The sequence below is a fragment of the Anarhichas minor genome, unplaced genomic scaffold (assembly GCF_050575085.1).
Source record: "Anarhichas minor isolate MPS153535 unplaced genomic scaffold, ASM5057508v1 ptg000014l, whole genome shotgun sequence".
Lineage (NCBI taxonomy): Eukaryota > Metazoa > Chordata > Actinopteri > Perciformes > Anarhichadidae > Anarhichas > Anarhichas minor.
The window spans coordinates 8,467,121-8,486,395 of NW_027466460.1; the positions used below are offsets into that span (position 1 = coordinate 8,467,121).

The 19,275-nt window shown below is 41.4% G+C and overlaps 1 protein-coding gene across 1 annotated transcript; it reads right to left on the bottom strand.

Annotated features, from left to right (window-relative positions):
* Positions 1-356: 356 nt before the first annotated feature.
* papss1 (3'-phosphoadenosine 5'-phosphosulfate synthase 1) lies at positions 357-15,995 on the bottom strand. Its single transcript, XM_076091334.1, has 12 exons — positions 15,720-15,995; positions 14,817-14,931; positions 14,486-14,721; positions 13,722-13,860; positions 13,004-13,122; positions 12,545-12,658; positions 12,243-12,354; positions 8,797-9,002; positions 6,296-6,431; positions 5,432-5,700; positions 4,435-4,664; positions 357-1,516 (listed from the first exon to the last, which is right to left on the bottom strand). Exons 1-12 carry the CDS (start codon positions 15,777-15,779, stop codon positions 1,378-1,380), a joined length of 1,875 nt encoding a protein of 624 aa, XP_075947449.1. The 5' UTR covers positions 15,780-15,995; the 3' UTR covers positions 357-1,377.
* Between the last annotated feature and the right edge of the window lie 3,280 nt (positions 15,996-19,275).

A 19,275-nucleotide genomic window follows, 5' to 3' on the forward strand; every position in this document is an offset into this window, starting at 1 on the left:
TAGAGGGTCTGTCTCAGTCAATATGCAGCTGATTGACCAACTGGGAGGTCACAAAAGTTCCAACTGGCAGGGTCTACGAAATTGTAGAAGGTAAAGTATGAAGAGCGCGCGCTGTTGACGTGGATGTCAAAAACAAGTTCGTCATTAAGACACGAGGAGATTTGGAGCAGCTAAAAGTTGATGACATCTCATCAATGAAAGTTGGTCTACAAACTACATGAAATCAAGTGCTGACATTTAGAATAGAGTCAAATTGTTTGAGAATTTGTTATGAATTTAAAACTCTTTGGTGTGCTGCAACAGAAAGAAAACATCCACTGTGTGTAAAAAAAAAACAACCAAAAGATTACAGAAAGTAAAAGTAAACAAATTGTTTATTGGACAAGGACAATTAACAAATCTGATCCCTTAATGTAACCATCAACAATCTGACTATACAGCCCGACACTTAAAAATGAATTACCACATGGAAAATGTTAGCAACCCATGAGAGGAAAGAAAATGATGAAAATGTAACAAAATATCAAGTCTGTTGAGAGACGAGTTAAAACTACACGCACAGCACCGTTAAAAAGAGAAGACAAGGACATGTTAGGACAGAATAAATAGACTAAATACAAATGTTTAAAATGTTTCAGAGACGTTTACGAAGATTCCCTTTGCATATAATCCAAATATTTCGCAGCTCATTTCTTCAACTACTGGACCGTATCAGTCAGTGTAACAAAGACAAGTGAGACAAGAAGCAGGTGTGTGTGTGTGTGTGTGTGTGTGTGTGTCCTAATTCAAACAAGACATCATGTGAATTCACTTTCCGAGGACCAAGGCACTCGACTGATACATCAAATACTTGTGTACACCAAATTTTGAGCAATTACCACTGCCACTTGCAAACATAAAGTACAAAGTAACGTTTTTGGGGTTTCAATAGTGAGCTTTAAGTGAACTCCAGCAGGGTGCAGTAACTTTATAAATTCAAACATTCATCCAGGCCTCTTCAAATACTGGTCAACAGTACTTTCCATACAGGTCATCATCAGTCTTGATCCTTAAATCTTTACAGTTGACAGAATATACAGTTATGAAGTTAGTGAGAAACACAAACATCGATTTTAAAAGAACTGCTTCTGTTTGTTATAATACTTCTACTATAATTCCCAATCAAAGTGAGTTCAGTTAAATAAAAGTACATCGAGTTAAAACACAAATGTTATAAGACTAAACACAACTGAGACCAGTTTCCTGTTCAGTTGAGCGTGAAAGTGACACGGACAGAAGCCAGAGCGTGATCTTTGTTGACAGTAGATGAGTGGTCCCCTCATTGATCCTGTTAAACCTCACTGTCTTCAAATGTTTGTTTTACGTGAGACTCGGCCTCTAAGCCTTCTCCAGTGACTTATAGTATTCCTTCAGCACAGACCAAGCCTTCGGCGCCATGAAGCCGTCGGGAGGATTCTCTCCCTCGCGAGCCATCTTCCGCATACGTGTGCCCGAGATGAAATCATAATCTTGATGGCTGCAATTTTTTTTAAAAGGAGACAGAGAGAAAAAGAGGTTTGAGAAACAAGACATATTTCAATCAATGAAAAGATGCTTATCAACAAGAATAACTGCTTGCGACGAGGCGTAGGAGCAGTTCGCATTTCATTTATTTATGCAAACAATCCAAGATGCCCCGAGTCGATGCCAAGATACTAAGATGTGAGATGTCACATTGGAGAGAGATACTGTGCCGTTCCATTAAGCACTGCAATGATGTTTGTAACGTGAAGCAGTGGCGCTGACTCAACATTTATGAGTTCTTCAATAAAGTGTGTTGGAGTAGATGTAGAATTTAAATGCATGTGTTTAATGGCTCTTTACTGCTCAGTGCTGAATCCTTTTTTGTGTCTACCACTACCAGCTGCTCCACAAACATCTGCAGCAACTATCAATTTGACTTTGAAGAAACAGATGATAAGAGGAGAGCTTTTGGTGTCACCTACACCCACCGGTGCTGGAGGAGGAGGAGGAGGAGGGAAGTCATTTTGGAGATAAATGTAGTAATATTTTAGCCCATTTTAGTCTATTTAAGCTTTTCCATTTTCTCAACGATCCACTTGAGTGACAGGAATAGAAATATTTATGGGTTTTTTTCTTCTTTTTAAAATCAATTTCCTAATTCACCCAAACTTAGTATTCCATGAATATGTGGAACACTAACTGCTAGTTAAACAAACCTACATCCTCACTTTGAGGCATCACACTAGTGTGAATCCTCCCCATACATTGTGATGGCGAGTCCATCCTCCCTCTATGACAGAAGGCTTCTCGTTGCACGTTCGGATGTAAAAAGATGTTCACAGCTTTGAGCAGAGGACTGGCACAAGTCACATCTTCACGAACCTCGTCAATGAATTGCTGTCAGGAATAATCAAGACAGTTTCAGACATCTTGCTAGCAGACATTTACACTTACCTCCCCCTGAGCAGACATTCAGAGAGGGTCCTGTTAAGAAGTCACATTTCTAATTGCTATCACATGACGGAGCGCATCGCGCTGCTCTTAAACAATGAGAAGCTGTGGAGACGACGCGCTTCACATGGCGTGAGGTAAAGGAGCTCCAGGCAAATTCTTCCGAGTGCATTTTTATAGTGTCAAATTAGAAACAGCTTGCTTTCATCCGAGCCTCTTGGGAGGAAGACTGCGGGGTTTAGCTGGTGATTAGGACGAGCATCCATATTCCTCCTGAAAACTTGGCACGGCGCTTTCTGCCTGCATGAGAGAATGGAGCGCCATAAATCTAACTGCGTGATGACGACAGACTGTGGATATCCAGTAACCTCTCGCTCTCTTGCTTTTTAGCCTTCAGATGATAGCAAGCCATTGGATCAATGAGATCCTAAAAACAAACAAAAATAAATAAATAAATATATATATATTTGAAATGTGTTTTAAAAAGGCCAATGAGGCGATATTCCATGTTTCAGTGAATATTATATACTTGCGTATACTTTTTATTTTCCCTCGAGTCTAAACAAAATGTTTTTGTATCGTTCGCCTACAACTGTAACATATATACATTCTAATTTATTGCACATATTTATGTTTTTTTTTTGTCTTCGTTTTTTTCTGGATTTCTTTCATGTTGTATTTCTACGCTCGTCTTAATGAGTACACCACACTGCATTGAACTACACATTTACTTGGGTTTGTGACAAATAAAAGCTTTCCTCTCTACTTTAGTCAATAACTTAAGACTGTTTAAATTCAAGATAAATAAACTTTCAGAATGTGGAAAAAAAGGTGACATTCAACCGATAACAGATTTTCTGTCATAAACTGATTGTTTCAAACTCAGGAAATAGTTAATTACCTGGTTATGTCATCATTTCAAAGTAAAAGAGAGCTAAACAAACAAACGGTCAATCGTATTTTTAATAATGCAATTTTTAGCAGCACTAAAAGTACTAGATGTTCCCGATCAACATTTCAGTTTGGACTCAACATCACAGATATGCATCATGGAAAACAAAGAAAGTCTTTTTAGTCTGGCCATACTTAGTTGTAACATTCCTGGCCGAACACACAGCTAAGGTTGCGTAACCCGACGGTGGAGGCTGCACCAAGTCCGCACAAAAAGCAGTGAGGTTGCACGATTCATCTTAGTCATCATGTGCAATGTTTGTATACAGACTTTAATTAATGGCAGGTCTCTGTCATCTTTGAGTAACATCAAAGCTCATACTAATCCACAAAACACATTTGATCTGAATAAGAAAGAAAAACAATCCCTGATATTCTTGGCTTTGTGTTGTATTATCGATACAAGAGAAGGAGGAAAGAAAATGGATGAAAGGGTTTAAAACTCAAGCCTAATGAGTAGTTGATTTATAGAATGTGATTTGTGTTTAGACTGCTGGTTCTAATCGGCCTTAATGGGAGGTATTAATCTGGAGTAAATCTACAGATAAGCTTTTGACTTTAGTGTGAGCACTAGTGTTTAGGGACCGTGTCCACACAGCATCTTCTTTCATTGGCTCCCGATGAGGAGAGAGCGCAGGCTCCGCCTTTTTGGTGCGGTCGCTCCGGGCGCTTTTTATTTACAATGTTTGAATGTTTCAGCAAAGTGCTGGTGACGTCACGGAAATGGAGTAGACACTTGTTTTGTTTTGGTCGTGTCCGTCTATCCTGAACTCGTTTGTCAGACGGACACGATTATATCAAAAGACCGAAAAGCTCATTTGTAGAAGCAGATCGGCCGGGAAGACACAGATTATTTCTGAAAAGTGCTTTTATCGGCAGCGCTCTCCGGGAGCTTTTCTGCCAGAAAAAGCCGGTATGTGGACAGAGGCCCTTAACCTCAAACTATTTCTGTATGCCATCACCCATTACCTTAAACACATGGGAAACAAGATTGCAGGCTTTAAAACGACGGTATAAACAAGTACTCACTTTTTGGAGTCATAAAAATCCATTGCTCTTTTGACCTTGTTGTACGCGGCGACTTTAAAGGGTACGATCTCCAGCGTGATGAGGCCCGGTGCCATGGTGAGGACCTTGGCCCCGTGAGTGGGCTCGTACAGATCCTTCCCCGTGACCGGGTGGGGCATGCCTGCAGGGTCACGGCCCACGATGTAGAAGTTGGCTCCAGCCACCATTCGAGCTCTGCAATGCCACTGAACCTGTGGACAAGGATTAAAGAGAGAAAAACTGTAAATACTGTTGGAGAAATTCTGGAATAAACAGTATGTATTCTTTGTAAAGCTACGAAGAGAAATAATTTTACAATATAATTTACAATAAAGATTGTTATATTTAATACGATGGTTTGTAAATTGTCTTTACCTGGCTGTGGGTGCTACAGTATCTCACAACCAACAACAATGTGTATAAGATTAGCTGAAAACTTCAGATATTTGAATTCAATATAAGCACTTATGGTTTCTGTTTGTCATTATCAATAACTGCTAAATCTCCACATTACTCCTGGACAGTTACTAAAACTACCGCCATTACATTCTTGCCCATGTAGTCTGTACATTTTAGGATCTACACTTCCATATTTGGCTTAAAAAAAACTTTATGGCAAGACAGACCCTGAAGACGCAGTTAAGGAAATATGTTGTTTTTAATGGGTAAGAAAAATAAATGAAACAATGATACTCAGGCTGAGTCTGGCTCTCTAAACCTCCCATTCAGAATTACAAACTGAATAAACTCACTGCCCGACATCCACGAGCCTCCAATCTGCTCTTAATCATTTAGCTGTAGCTTTCCAATCATCGTAAATGAATGATTAAAAGATTGCCAGCTACGCTCAGTCATGCGAAGAGGTCTGTGTATGGCAAAGAAACGCTCGACAGAGCGCCTCAAGTCAATCGCAAATCACCTTCCTGCCATTTTTCACTCCAAAACAAAAAAGAGATACAACATTCTTAATAACCATTACCTCAGTTGGGCCAGCATACATCATGGGCGAAGGAAAGATGGCCACGATAGTGGAGTCTGGATTCAGGACGCCCGCCTCCAGCACAGCGGCGTGCTGCTTCATTCGCCAGGGCAGCGGCACGTCGTCGTCTTTGGTCCAACCTCCCAGCGGGTGGAGCAGCAGGACAGGCCGGCGGTAGCCTCGCTCGATGAGACGCTTGTGGGTGTCCTGCATCAGGAGAGCATGGCCGTTGTGGACCGGGTTGCGGAGCTGGAAGGCAAATACAGCATCTGAAAAGACAGAGAGGAGGAAGCTGAGAAGAGTGTGTATGACTGCAACCAAACACAACTGGACACATCTGTACAAAACAAACAAATCGGCCACAGTGGACCCAGAGATAATCAAGCAGCTCAGGGCCCAACTATTGAAACCGAATGCAGTGAAGTAAGAAAGCTTCCTGGACTCAAATAGAGTTCATTTGAGATGCTCTTTAAATAAGGAATTAAGAAGAAAACTCCAAGGCACTCTCTTTTAATCAACTAAATGCCTTTAGTGTCAGCGAGGTAAAGGCTTCAGAGTTTGATTTCTGGGTCTCAGATGACTATGTCATTACAATAAGGGCATTTTAATTGTTTAAACGAGTGCCTTGGAGTTTTCTCGGGACTTTTCCACATACAGTGAAGGACTGAATCTCCCCAGAGCTTTCTCTCCGATGACTTTCCTACTCCGCGTCCCTTACTTCTTCCCCAAAGACTAAACAGAGAATAATAGCATGGAAGTGAGTGCGTCTTCTCCTTTTTTAAGAAGAAAAAGGTTGAAGTTTATAAACATTGTGACACAACTGTATCTCTGAAAGTCCTCGGTTCAAGACGTCTTGGCCCATACCGGCATTCATTTCTTTAAACTTCTGTTTGAGCTCAGTGGGTGTCAGTCGGTACTGATCGAGTTCGTCATTCCAGTAGATCTTGTCCAGAACCTGCAGGTCTCCCCCGACCAGCCAGTCCCCGCTTTCCATCACCATCTGAAATAGGAGTCACAATGACCATGACGGGGGAACAAAACTCAAACATAACCCAGACTTTAAGACACCGTGGCCCATAAAAACGTCACCGTGTTGGAACCGGGCCAGAATTCTCCTAAAACTCCCGAGTTATTAGCCAGTTGCAACGACGAACAGCAGCGTAAATCAGAGTCTGTGGCGTCGTTAAAACAGGCAGCCAGACTCTGGCATGTCCACTCTTTTGGCCACATCTACTACCTGGATTTCAAAACAGAGCAGAGACATCACGAGATTGTACTCCACAATAAAACCCTGGTGAGGATCCTCATGAGCACATTGGAGAGAAATGTTCCCCCTCAACGGATTTATCCAACAATGTCACAGAAGTGCTCAGGATCCAGGCAACGGCTGCTATTGTTTCAGGCAATACCTTTCGCCTGCCTCGTGTGGCATTTATGAGACTGTAGCTAGAGTTGCTGAAAAGACTAGCCTGTGCGCTGTTAATGTGATACAACGCGACATCTCTCTACAGGCTCCGCAATACAACGAGCACAGCTCCAGCACCGAGACCGAGAGCTCAAAACAAAGGCCACGAATGAAACATGAAGTGTGAAGCGTTGCGAAAAAAGACGTTTTGGAATCCGCTGAAAAAAGAAAAAAAAAAAAAAAAAAATGATGTCACTAGTTTCATTCAACATGTAATTTATCATGAGAGTAAAATACGCAACAAAAACTCTTTGAGATCCATCATTTACAGACTGATTTCAGTTTGACCTGGCAAGCGATATGTAAAAATCAAAGTTGTCAGCAGTAGAGGTGTCTACGTGATGCGATCAATAAACACTTGGCTCCGTCGTAACAAGTATTCAGGATCATGTCGGGATTTGTTTTCCACACTCCGATTAATCCAACGTGTCCACTGTTGGCCTGAGAAGAGTCAGAACAGATGCCTAACAGTCTTACTCTTAAGAGAGATCAACAGCGTAGACATGTCGCAATTTATTTTCCTGACATAAGTGAGTGGAAAAACATAACGTCTGCGTGGCTACATCAAAGGAGCGGGTCCACCCTCTCTATACATGTGCTCCGTTTAAGCCGTTATAAGTGCCCCAGGACTTCACATGGGAAAATAAACACACTACACCATGGTTTCCGATGAAGCGGGCTCCTGTCTGACTGACGGACAGGTAAACAGGAAGAAGTGGATTAACTACGTGTAATATGGAGCAGGTCGTTTCTGCTCGGAAAGAGACGGGATAATAAAGTTGTAGCTACCAGCAGAAAGGTGCGCCGAGCACTCCGGCTCCGGGAGTTAAACACACACACACTTTTTAATGAGTGACGCCCTAAATCACGGCAAGCTGAGCACACATGTCCGGCTGTGACAGGTTAGAGCGGATAAAGAATGACAGTTGTGAAAGGTGTTGACACTGGAGAGTTATGGGACCAATTTATGAAACTGGCAGCCTCCTGCAACCTAAAACACTTTACCAGGCCAGATTTAATCACCAACAAGGTGAGACAAAAACAAAAAGATATCTGCTGAGGAGGAAAAATGACAACCAGGTTCGCTGAAATATTGAGACAGCTGCGGTCTAGTGCTCGAGTTAATCTCCTTTAGAATGAGACAATGATGTTTACAGCAAGTCTGACCCCAGGGGGGGGAAATGACTAAATACCATACAGGTTACTTTCCATTTCGTCTTGCACCTTTGCCAAAACACAAGCTGCATTAATCCTGAAAAGAATGGGATTTAAAATGAGTCAATGCACACGGTGGATTTATAAAAAGCCAATCTGACAACTATTCTTGTCTGTAACACCAGACTGGTCCATTCTTTTCCAACAAGCCAGTGCAACTTTCCGCCGGGTGTGCAGGATCATTTCGGGACGTTATCTCGCGTCTACCTGAGCCCCGCAGCCGTCGGTCGGAGACAGATGGAAACAATCCCTGAATATATTTGGAGAAGAGTTGGGTGAGCGGGAAAGGTGGAAGCTGGCAGGGATTTCACGGCCTGTTGAGTTTAGCAGCACAATTTCAACGCATTTCCTGGAGGCTGAGCGAGAGAATAAGCATCCAAATATAACACCTGCACAATGAGGGTGGACCAAACAGACCAAGTGATTGTACTGGGCATCCTGACAGACTGTGAGAGAAGCTCCACCTCCTCCTATTCAGTCTTTCCATAAGCAATGTGAAGAGGCCAGCTCGGATCTGTGTTCGATCAGCGCTGAAGCCAAGGAGGCAGTTTGCTTTCGCATGCAGTGTTTATCACACTGAGACAGACCGTCTGGAGCTCCTCAGTACTTTTACCACGGCGGTACTTTTTGGGGTTTCCGATAGCATTTCCAACATAATTAGCCTATATTCAGTTTTCAAATGTACCTTAATGTAAGGGTGGTCTTTGCAGGTGGTGCCCCACTGACGAGCACATCGCTCTTCTTTGCGGTGTTCATAAAACTCAGGGTTGCGAAGGATAGCCACTCGTCTGCCGCCGTAGACCAAAGCCACAGCCGTCACCCCTTCCAACCGCTCTTTATCTGTAGTAGACACCGGCAGCACCACAGGCACAGACAGGTTAATCACGCCACCTAGGACAATGGAGAACCAAGAACATTTTCATGAGGGATAAAAGGCAAATACATTAGTATTTTTCCATTATCACGTAATCTTCAAGAAAGCTCCACAGGGAACCTCTAATATCAGATAACCATCCAAGAAAAACAATGTTCAGGACCCCAATGCAGAGCACCGGGAGACTGAGAGCAGATATCCCTTTAAAGGCAGGTTAAAACGTTCAAAGGGTTAGTACACTCAACAAAACAGCTCAACTACTCTGATCAAGTTTCCATGCTGTACCCCTTTGGGCTAAATGGGGGATATATAGCTAAACCACAGGCTACAGTGAGTCTTCAAGGCTGCAATTTAAGAAGCCAGAGGAGGAAAATCCCCTCTTAAGGTAAGCTGGAGCTTGACCTTCTCTCGTTCTATAATTTGGACGGAGCAGTGACGGCGTTCTTGTTGGCGTGGGCTTCATCCAGGTTGATGAAAACGTTTGGACCGGCACGCTTTTCACATCCCATCAGATCAAATGCAGTGGAAACAGGACGGGACGCTGACTGTTACCGGCCCCCGGCTCCCCCCCCCCCGGACTCTCTTCTCGTCCTCTCTGTCACAGTGTAGGGCTCACAGCTGGTTCCAATAAAAACACACACACACTACTGCCAAATGTCCGAGCGAGAGAGACGCAAGCTTGGATTTGGGTCTTGGTTTATTTTTGCAGACTATTTGATTAGTCAAACATGCAGTTTTCTGATTCCCGACCAGCTTTAGTGCGGTAGTGGGTGATCAATCCTTTCACGGTCAAATCCCTGGAAGGAAGTGAAAATGGACAAATGCTGGTGTGTGGTGTCAATCAATACAGAAGCTTCTTCCTCTGTTACCGTCTCCCTCCGGAATCAAGACATTTCACATCAATATATATTTTCGCCTCCGTCTGTCCAGACGGCTCCATTTCTCCGGCTAGCTATCTTTCGGAGGAAAGACCGTAAATCATCAAGTTGTACGAACTTGAAGGTTTTATCCCTCAGTGAGGACAGCGAAATATATAATCTGTCAAAATCTGAACATGAAATACTGGCTATGTTAACTTTCAATTAATTTCATGCATTTTTCCTTTTACTATGCGTGTAGCAAAATATCTGGCATCACAACACACACACACAACTGTGTCTTGAGCGGTCACATGGGCAATAAAAGTAAATCGACTTTTTCTTGGAATTTCAAACAATACATGAGAAATTGCTGTAATTACACCAAGAGACTCTCCACCAAAAGTAATATTCATATTCTGAAAAGTGCCAAATAAAAACCAAAAAGGTATTTCTGAGACTTGGGTGCAACTGGACTTATTACTTACACCAACATAATCTACAACAGCGTCATTCTTAAAATGCTGCATTTAAATCATGTCTGAGTATATCAATGTGTCATCCTGCGACATGGCTGAGCTGTACATCACTGCTGTGTGATGGAGCACTTCTTCAGCTCGCAAGATAAACAAAATGTATTTAAGCCGCTCAGCACATCCAGCTGTGCAAAATATGACTAGCAGTTTGCAGGGACACATGCAGAGAGTAGTTGTTGAACCTAATTTAATGCTCCATTTATATTAGAGTGGTCAATTATTATATTAAAGTAAAAAAATATGAGAGAGGAGCACATAGAGCTACAGCTGACGGAGATTTGGGGTTCAACTGATGGAAATAATACAAAACATCCTGGAGCTCACTGTGCACAAGTTCTAGTATATATATATAATACATACCTCTATCTATATACAGGACTGTCTCAGAAAATTAGAATATTGTGATAAAGTTCTTTATTTTCTGTAATGCAATTAAAAAAACAAAAATGTCATGCATTCTGGATTCATTACAAATCAAGTGAAATATTGCAAGCCTTTTATTCTATTAATATTGCTGATTATGGCTTACAGCTTAAGAAAACTCAAATATCCTATCTCTAAATATTAGAATATTTCCTCAGACCAAGTTAAAAAAAAGATTGATAACAGCAAAACAAAATCAAACATTAGAAAATGTCCATTAATGCACTCAGTACTTGGTTGGGAATCCTTTTGCATGGATTACAGCATCAATGCGGCGTGGGATTGCTGAGGTGTTATGGATGCCCAGGATGCTTCAATAGCGGCCTTTAGCTCATTTGCATTGTTGGGTCTGGTGTCTTTCAGCTTCCTCTTCACAATACCCCACAAATTCTCTTTGGGGTTCAGGTCAGGGGAATTGGCAGGCCAATCGAGGACAGTAATGCCATGGGCAGTACACCAGTTACTGGTGGTTCTGGCACTGTGGGCAGGTGCCAGATCATGCTGGAAAATGAAATCCTCATCTCCATAGAGCTTTTCAGCAGACGGAAGCATGTAGTGCTCTAAAATCTCTTGGTACACAGCTGCATTTACTCTGGACTTGATGAAACACAGTGGACCAACACCAGCAGCTGACATGGCTCCCCAAACCATCACTGACTGTGGGAACTTCACTGGATTTCAAGCAACTTGGATTTTGCTCCTCTCCAGCCTTTCTCCAGACTCTGGCGCCTTGACTTCCAAATGAAATACAACAATACAATCCCATAGAGAATTTGTGGGGTATTGTGAAGAGGAAGCTGAAAGACACCAGACCCAACAATGCAAATGAGCTAAAGGCCGCTATTGAAGCATCCTGGGCATCCATAACACCTCAGCAATGCCACAGGCTGATTGCCTCCATGCCACGCCGCATTGATGCTGTAATCCATGCAAAAGGATTCCCAACCAAGTACTGAGTGCATTAATGGACATTTTCTAATGTTTGATTTTGTTTTGCTGTTATCAATCTTTTTTTTAACTTGGTCTGAGGAAATATTCTAATATTTAGAGATAGGATATTTGAGTTTTCTTAAGCTGTAAGCCATAATCAGCAATATTAATAGAATAAAAGGCTTGCAATATTTCAGTTGATTTGTAATGAATCCAGAATGCATGACATTTTTGTTTTTTTAATTGCATTACAGAAAATAAAGAACTTTATCACAATATTCTAATTTTCTGAGACAGTCCTGTATATCTATATAGATATATATAGAGATATAGATAGAGGTATGTTGTGGGTGTAAGAACTGACCTGATGTACCGACAGAAAGCCATCCACTACCTCTGAGTAATCTATTTTGTGAGCACTCATCTCCATCTAGTGCCTTTCTCAAGTATAGCAACACTGAATTTTACAATGAAATAGGAAATTGTTATTTTCCTTAAGAACACCTCTTACCGTCCAGCAGACAGTCAAAGTGAAGACACTGCAAGTACTCTCTCTCTCTCATGAAGCCATTCAGAGGCGTGGCCCAGCCTTCAGCCAGCACCTGCACCCACTGCATGTCCACCTGAGGGTCGCATACAGTCACTTATTGACCATCAACTTATAATATGCCGTTCAAATGAAAAGGACAGAGGTCAATGTTTACATAAATTTAAAAAATAACTCCTCAATTTACATACAAATCCCATAAATAGTCATTTAGCTTCATTTATTTATAAAGATTTATGAAAATCCCTAAAGAAACTCGGAGGTACCTTCCCAATCTGTACAGCGGGCAGAGTCTCTGCATCAGCCTTAGCCAGGTCCAGCTTATTCTCCTGAACGTACAGCTCTTTCACTTCATAAGAGGCATCAATGGGAACGATGTCCTGCAGAAAAACAACGTGAAATGATTAACGACAAGTCAATCATTACCAAACATCCTGCAGAAGCAAATATTTAGTAAAGGCTTACTATTAACAAAAGAAATATTGATTTGCATGACACAGCGTAGATGTTGTAACAGTTAGAGGTTTTCAAATATGAGGCTTTACTGCCCCTGGTGGCCAACAGGAGCGCTAGTACAGTCCTATGTGTAGTCTGAACTGTGTCTATGACGGTTTACGCAAATATTCTTTAAATGTGCCATCGCCAATAACAACCAACAGCGGCTGACACTTAACATGATCCATGTATTTGAAACATGTCAAAGCAGGATTATTTCTCCCCCTCACCCTCTCTTGAAGCAGGTCAACAAGCTGTTGTATGGACTCATTCACGCTGCAGGAGTCGGTCTTCAGCACCAGATCCGGGGCCTCTGGCTTCTCGTACTCAGAGTCAATCCCAGTGAAACCTGATGAAACAAGAGAATACATTTCAAATCCTTTAACAAAATCCTAATTTTAGATAAAAGGCATCATCAAATTAAATCAGTTCGTTTTTTTTTTAAATAAACTTTCTTTGATCAATATAAGAGTCAGTGCTTTGTGCACCGCAAGAAGGAGAACAAACTGTTTTTTAACCGCTTTGATCGCGGCAGAATATTTTGTTCGGTAATAGAAATTACGATACATTTTGACTCTCAACAAACAATGTTTCAACTATACCAAAGACAGAAGGGAGACTAAAGAAGGTCAATCTTAGCTACAAAACTCTGGAAATTGGGTAAAGATCTCTCCGCTGCTAAAGATAAACCCAACTTGCTGCACCACAATATGATAAGAAGCACTTCCTCTAACAGTGATGCATCACTTTTATTCTCACTGTCATGTCATTTCTGTGTAATTTGACAAGATAAGGATAAATTGAAACAGGAAGCAAAGTCTGGGAAATGATGGTATTTTCCATGTGTAGCTATGTAACAGACGTCACAGTATGAACCCAGAATGGATCACATGACAGAAACAATAATCCAGGCCTTGGATCTACTGACAGCACTAAAGGATACTCCACCTTGTATCTCTCCCGCTCTGGCTCTCTTGTACAGCCCCTTCACGTCCCTCTGCTCACAGACATCCAGTGGAGCGTCCACAAACACCTCAAAGAAAGGCAGCCCTGCCGCCTCGTGGATCTTCCTCGCATTAAGGCGATCCTGACAGACAATAACCAAATACACAGCGAGGTACACACATGATTTAGTCAAAGAGTTAGTAGAAGATGGCATGTTACTATTAAGGCTCATTGTGTTTGGTTTTTCATCAAACAACAATGTTTTCTGCAGCAAGCACAGCTCAGAATCATCAATGACAGACAGTAAAGGGGAAACAAATATGATGCTAATCGTGCACCACGATCCTTCATAGTACTGTAAGTACAACAATATAAACAGCTGTTGCGCTGCAGATGTAGTAGGAAATATTTAAATTCACTTTTTTAAAGAATAACTCAAAAAAGTGAACCTTGTTTGTTTAACAATCAGGGCAGGAACAAAAAAAAGCTTGCCTTCAAAATCTCTACTTTATCATTTCAAATCTATTGTTGGCACTGGCATCATCAATTTCAGCAGGATAATGATGATAAGACAGTGACATGATCAGTGACATCATCATAATCAACCCAAGCTCTATAAGTAATCCCAACAATAGCAGAAAGCGGTTCACAAAAGGGTCGTAGTTCATTCAAACGTGGCTCAATAAAGATTGTATAACAGAATAGGAGTCCTCTGTTTCTCTCATTAAACATTCAGAAGCTGATGCTGTCTTTTGAGAGTCACTCACCCTGCTGTAGGGGGAGATGAAGCTGGCGATGCAGACCAGCCCAGCATCAGCAAAAAGCCGAGCCACCTCAGCAATGCGCCTAATGTTCTCTTCACGGTCCTCTGGGCTGAAGCCGAGGTTTTTGTTCAGCCCCTGGCGGATGTTGTCCCCGTCCAGTGTGTAGCAGGGGATACCGTGACACACCAGGTACTCCTCCAGAGCCATGCTCACTGTGGTCTTTCCTGCGCCAGACAAACCTGGGCAAAGAAGACAAAACAACAGAATTATGAAACAGCTACGACATGATATACACGTGTCGAAAAAACACACCCTGGTAATAAAAATAACCTACCACTCAGCCAAACGGTGCATCCTCTGAACCCTCCTCGTGTGCCCACAACCTGCCCGCGCTTGTTCCGGCTGACATGATGAGCTTGATAGGTGACATTAGTTGCACGTTGCATTCCCTGTAATTATACAGATTTACTGTCAATGTAAACCACTTGCGGCCCAATTATACAAGTATATAAAAAAAAAAAAAAAAGATAGGCAGTTTATATGAACAGATCACATTAGATCTTCAAAGTTTAAAAATATGGCTTCTCAGATATAAACTGTTTGCTCAGAACATGCATGTAGAGCATTAAACATTATGAACAAAGCTGATGTGTTCAAACTATTTATCCGACCATCAGTCCAAACCCACAGTCACAGTCACGACTGTCATAATAAGGCTTTCTAGGTTAACTAATTGTTTGATTCTGTACTTTTGTGAGTGTCTGCTGGTGTTGTTTTGTGTTTTTTAGATGCATGTTGGAGGACCACAGTGTATGCATGTTACATATGTTATCCTTGACGTCTGTAAATACCGCAGTTCAGAGTTAGCGGTGTACTTAATCATCAGAGAGGAATACGTGCAGCAGAGGGTTAGCTGGAAAAAGCTAACAGATGCAAACAGTGTTTTGTTGATCGTTTTGGTGGCAGCAACCACCAAGGTTAGTGTTATCACAGCTTTAGATTCAATTAAACAAATAGTTGAAGCCCTTCACTTAACTGTATTCGGCAGTTAACTATTAATTGATTAGCAACTTCTCAGTCTCGCGCTGCTAGCAACCAAGGCTTTAAACGGAGAGCTAGCATTATAGCGGTGTAACGTGAAGGAAGCTAATTAGCCGAACAGTTAGCTCATTAGTAGCTGGTTAGTGGAGGTGGACGGGTGTGATACATGTTGAATCAACACAACTTAATAACTCACCCAGTTTAGGCCAGCGTTGCCCAGCTTCGGTTTCTTGTGCGAGTTGCCGTACGTGTCCATGTTTGTAGCAGTCAGCCGCTGATTCAACCGGCTGTCTCTTTAAAAAATACAACGATACAACTACGTGTCTCTTTATTTGCTAGACCAGATTTAATTATATTTGTTTTGGCACATGTAACTTATCGCCAATGAATGGAGGAACCCGGAGGTGCTTGGCGCGACAACCAAGGATAACAACCGGGAAGCGCTTCCCAGCAGCCACGTCCACCGGCGACGGAATGACGCATTTCCTCAGTGGGCGGGTCAGAGGGACAAACTGATCTAATGTCAGTTTTGTTTTGCGGTCTTCGGTAAGCCCCACAGCAACTGACTGATCTGCAACCAGTTCTTACAAAGCAAAGGGGTTTTGTCGTTACAACATGATCAGTTCTCGTGTGGATATAATGAGATTTAACTAATTAATATGAATATTCAGGTTTTGAAAGTAAGAACTGTAGAATTACTGATATTGCTTGAAATAACGTGATGTGAAATTACTTTAAAAATTTGAATGACTCATAACCAAATAAGCAAGGAATACATTGTAATGGATTTTTAATTGCATTTTATCTTACGCTTACATTATTAAATAGTAAAAATAGAATTGTAATCTATTATTAAAACATCGTGCTGCTACTCCTAACTGCTTTAAGATGCTAGTTTCGCAGACCTGTTCTACGTGCAGTTACAGGGCGATGCCTGCGCTGATTACAGGACAGTTACTCTGAATTAAAGGGGATGCGAGGCTGGAAGCTGGGTGCACAGAGGCTGGATGGATCTGATCATATGTGGGGCTTCGGGGAGGAGCACTCCCTCAAAAGCGAGCAGCACCGTCGTGCAATGTAGCAGTCCAGCCTGAGCGGCAACCAAGCAGCATTAGAGATTCAAGGAACTGCAACTACAGGAAGAGGCGCTAGGAGGCCCGAGCAAAGCAGGTAGGATGCTATACACTGTGCAACATGTGTATCGAAACACAGATCTTTATCTTCTCGTCGGTATGTGTTGGGTTTCATGTCTTTAATTCCGGCATTGATGTGTGGATCTTTAACAGGATGGTAGCCTACAGCCGGATTGGTTTTAATGCTCCTGACATTCAACTTTTTTTATCAGTCTTGCTTAGAGGTAGAGAAATACACTGTGGATATGAATTATAGGAGACATAAATCTCTGAATTCTCCTTTGCAGTGTAAGACTCGAGGCATAAATTCACACAAAAAGTTTTATTTGGTGGATCAATAGACATGAGCTGGGAGACTACGTGTTTATGGTATGCTGATGTCAGTTATACACAGCATTTATCAGGGTATTAATCAGTAGCATCACGTGACATACAGAGACTAACAGACAAGTTGTCAGATAAGCCTAACATTATTTCTGAATTGTACAATATATACCCAGCACACAGACTGTGTATGCTTGCTTTCTCTGCTTTAACTCCAATTTAATAATCCAGTTGTCAGTTTCTAACAGCAAGAGCTTTGACTGAAAATGAGAGTGCTTAATTACAGGATTTGCACTGACTTGTTGCCCCACCCAGTAGCCTCATATGGAACATGGTGTTTAACACTGTCTGTGGGGCCACTGTGCTACACCCCAAAAGTAAACTTCAAAACCAGCTGTGCTGCACACACCACATGTGAGAGACTGCTGTCCTGTAATAACTGGGATGCATGGGAGACACCCAGTCCTGACCCTGGCATTACTGCCAGAATCTACCCTGCATGTAGTTAAGGCAACCAGAGACATAAGGGTGGCTCTATGCTCAGTGTGACCATATTGGCTTGTATGCTATAAAAGTGGATATCTTTTTAGAAACTAAACAACATTTTGTTATTTCTGTCAGCACAGAATGTGCATTTGTGTGTTTTGATTTACGCAACACAGTCAACTAGTGTTATAGTCATGGTATCCAGTACAGCAAGTGAATATCATTCAGGTATTACGAAAGGTTTCAAACATCTGCTCTCTGTAGTTCACTTTATTTGTTTCCTGGTGAATGAATATGCAGTATTGTTAGTTACTGCTACTATGATGTCAACTAAGCATACTTTCTACTACTGTAACCATCTACTACTACTACTAATCAGTGGTAGAAACTAAGGACATTTACTCAACTTTGGCATACTTGTACTTTACTTATTTTCATTCCATGCTACTTTATACTACTGTTACGCTACATTTCGGAGGGAAACATTGTACTACTTACTGCAGTACATTTAGTTGACAGCTATACATATTGTGGAGGTTAAGAGTTTAGGTAAAAACATATGATGAGTATATATAATATACGAATATAACGAATTTACTGTTAGAATTTACTCCACCTGAACCAGCTACAACAGAGACATTAGTGCATCAGTATCAACAATCTAATTATATAATACATAATAATATAACACTATGATTTTTATGCATAAATAGTTTTTTCACCTTTTTGACTTCTGTTTAACTGTACCTTTTATAAGTAGACTATCACTGAAGTAAAGAATCTGAACTTCCTCCACCAATGATATGACTGAGAGCTATTTTTAAAAAGCATGTCCCACAAAGCACAAAGACATTTATTTTTATCACAAAGCCATTCACAAACATTCTGACAATCTGTTTCTGAACTGAAACAAAATGTGGTAAAAGAAAACTAAAACACAAACATGATGTTCTGCTGAACATGCCATTTCCATGCTTGATTTACAGCCATTGCATTTTATAACATATGGAGTCCACTCCTCTCTGTGGTGCCTAAAGGGGCTGGGCCACCTCTGGTGTGTTTTAACCCTCCCTTTGATGAAGACAATCCACATGATGTAAAGAAGAAAATGAGTGGACAGCAATAGTAGCATGTTATTATGAAGGTCCCGAAATGGAGTCAAAGCCTTGCTTCCCCTGGAGTAAAATACAGTCTTCAAGGCAACTGGGTGGCTTTTCTTGAAATAGCTTGTGCGAGTGGAAGCAGCCAAGTTATCCATTACGGCCTGTGACCACGTGGAATAGGTTTTTCTGCCAGTTTTCCATCACCACCCATCCCTTTAGAGTGCTGGGTGCTCCGGCTGGTGGGAAAACACAGTGTACTGTACACTGGGGAGGAGAGGACTGGTGGAAAACTGGTCTAATAGAGACACTGATCTCCCATGTACAGTAGTGCAGTCTCACAGTGAACACTGGAAAATACAAATATTGACTACCACACTGATCTGTCACAGAGTATGACAATACATGACAACATAAACTATTGCAGGTTGTTCAAAAGAAAAACACACAAAGTATTGTGCCTCTCCAACAATTTTAGACAGTAAAGTCAATAATTACAACAACTATGCCCTATAAGATAAAAATCAGAACATACAGACTGTGAGAAACTACCCTCTCCAGTCAAAATATGACATTTTGAAATGAATGAAATACTCAAAACAACTTAAAATATCCTTTTGTTTTCCTTACAAGTGACCTCATGTAGCTGTGTGAATAATAACTGCTTTATATCTCCACTTCTATTGTTAACTATGACCACAATATTTTT

Coding starts and splice junctions, on each gene's coding strand:
- papss1 (XM_076091334.1), bottom strand. CDS start 15,779: ATGGACACGTACGGCAACTCGCACAAGAAACCGAAGCTGGGCAACGCT. Junction 13,123..13,721: donor CAGAGCGGGAGAGATACAAG/GTGGAGTATCCT, acceptor TTGTTTCATCAG/GTTTCACTGGGATTGACTCT. Junction 1,517..4,434: donor GATTTTTATGACTCCAAAAA/GTGAGTACTTGT, acceptor AAAAAATTGCAG/CCATCAAGATTATGATTTCA.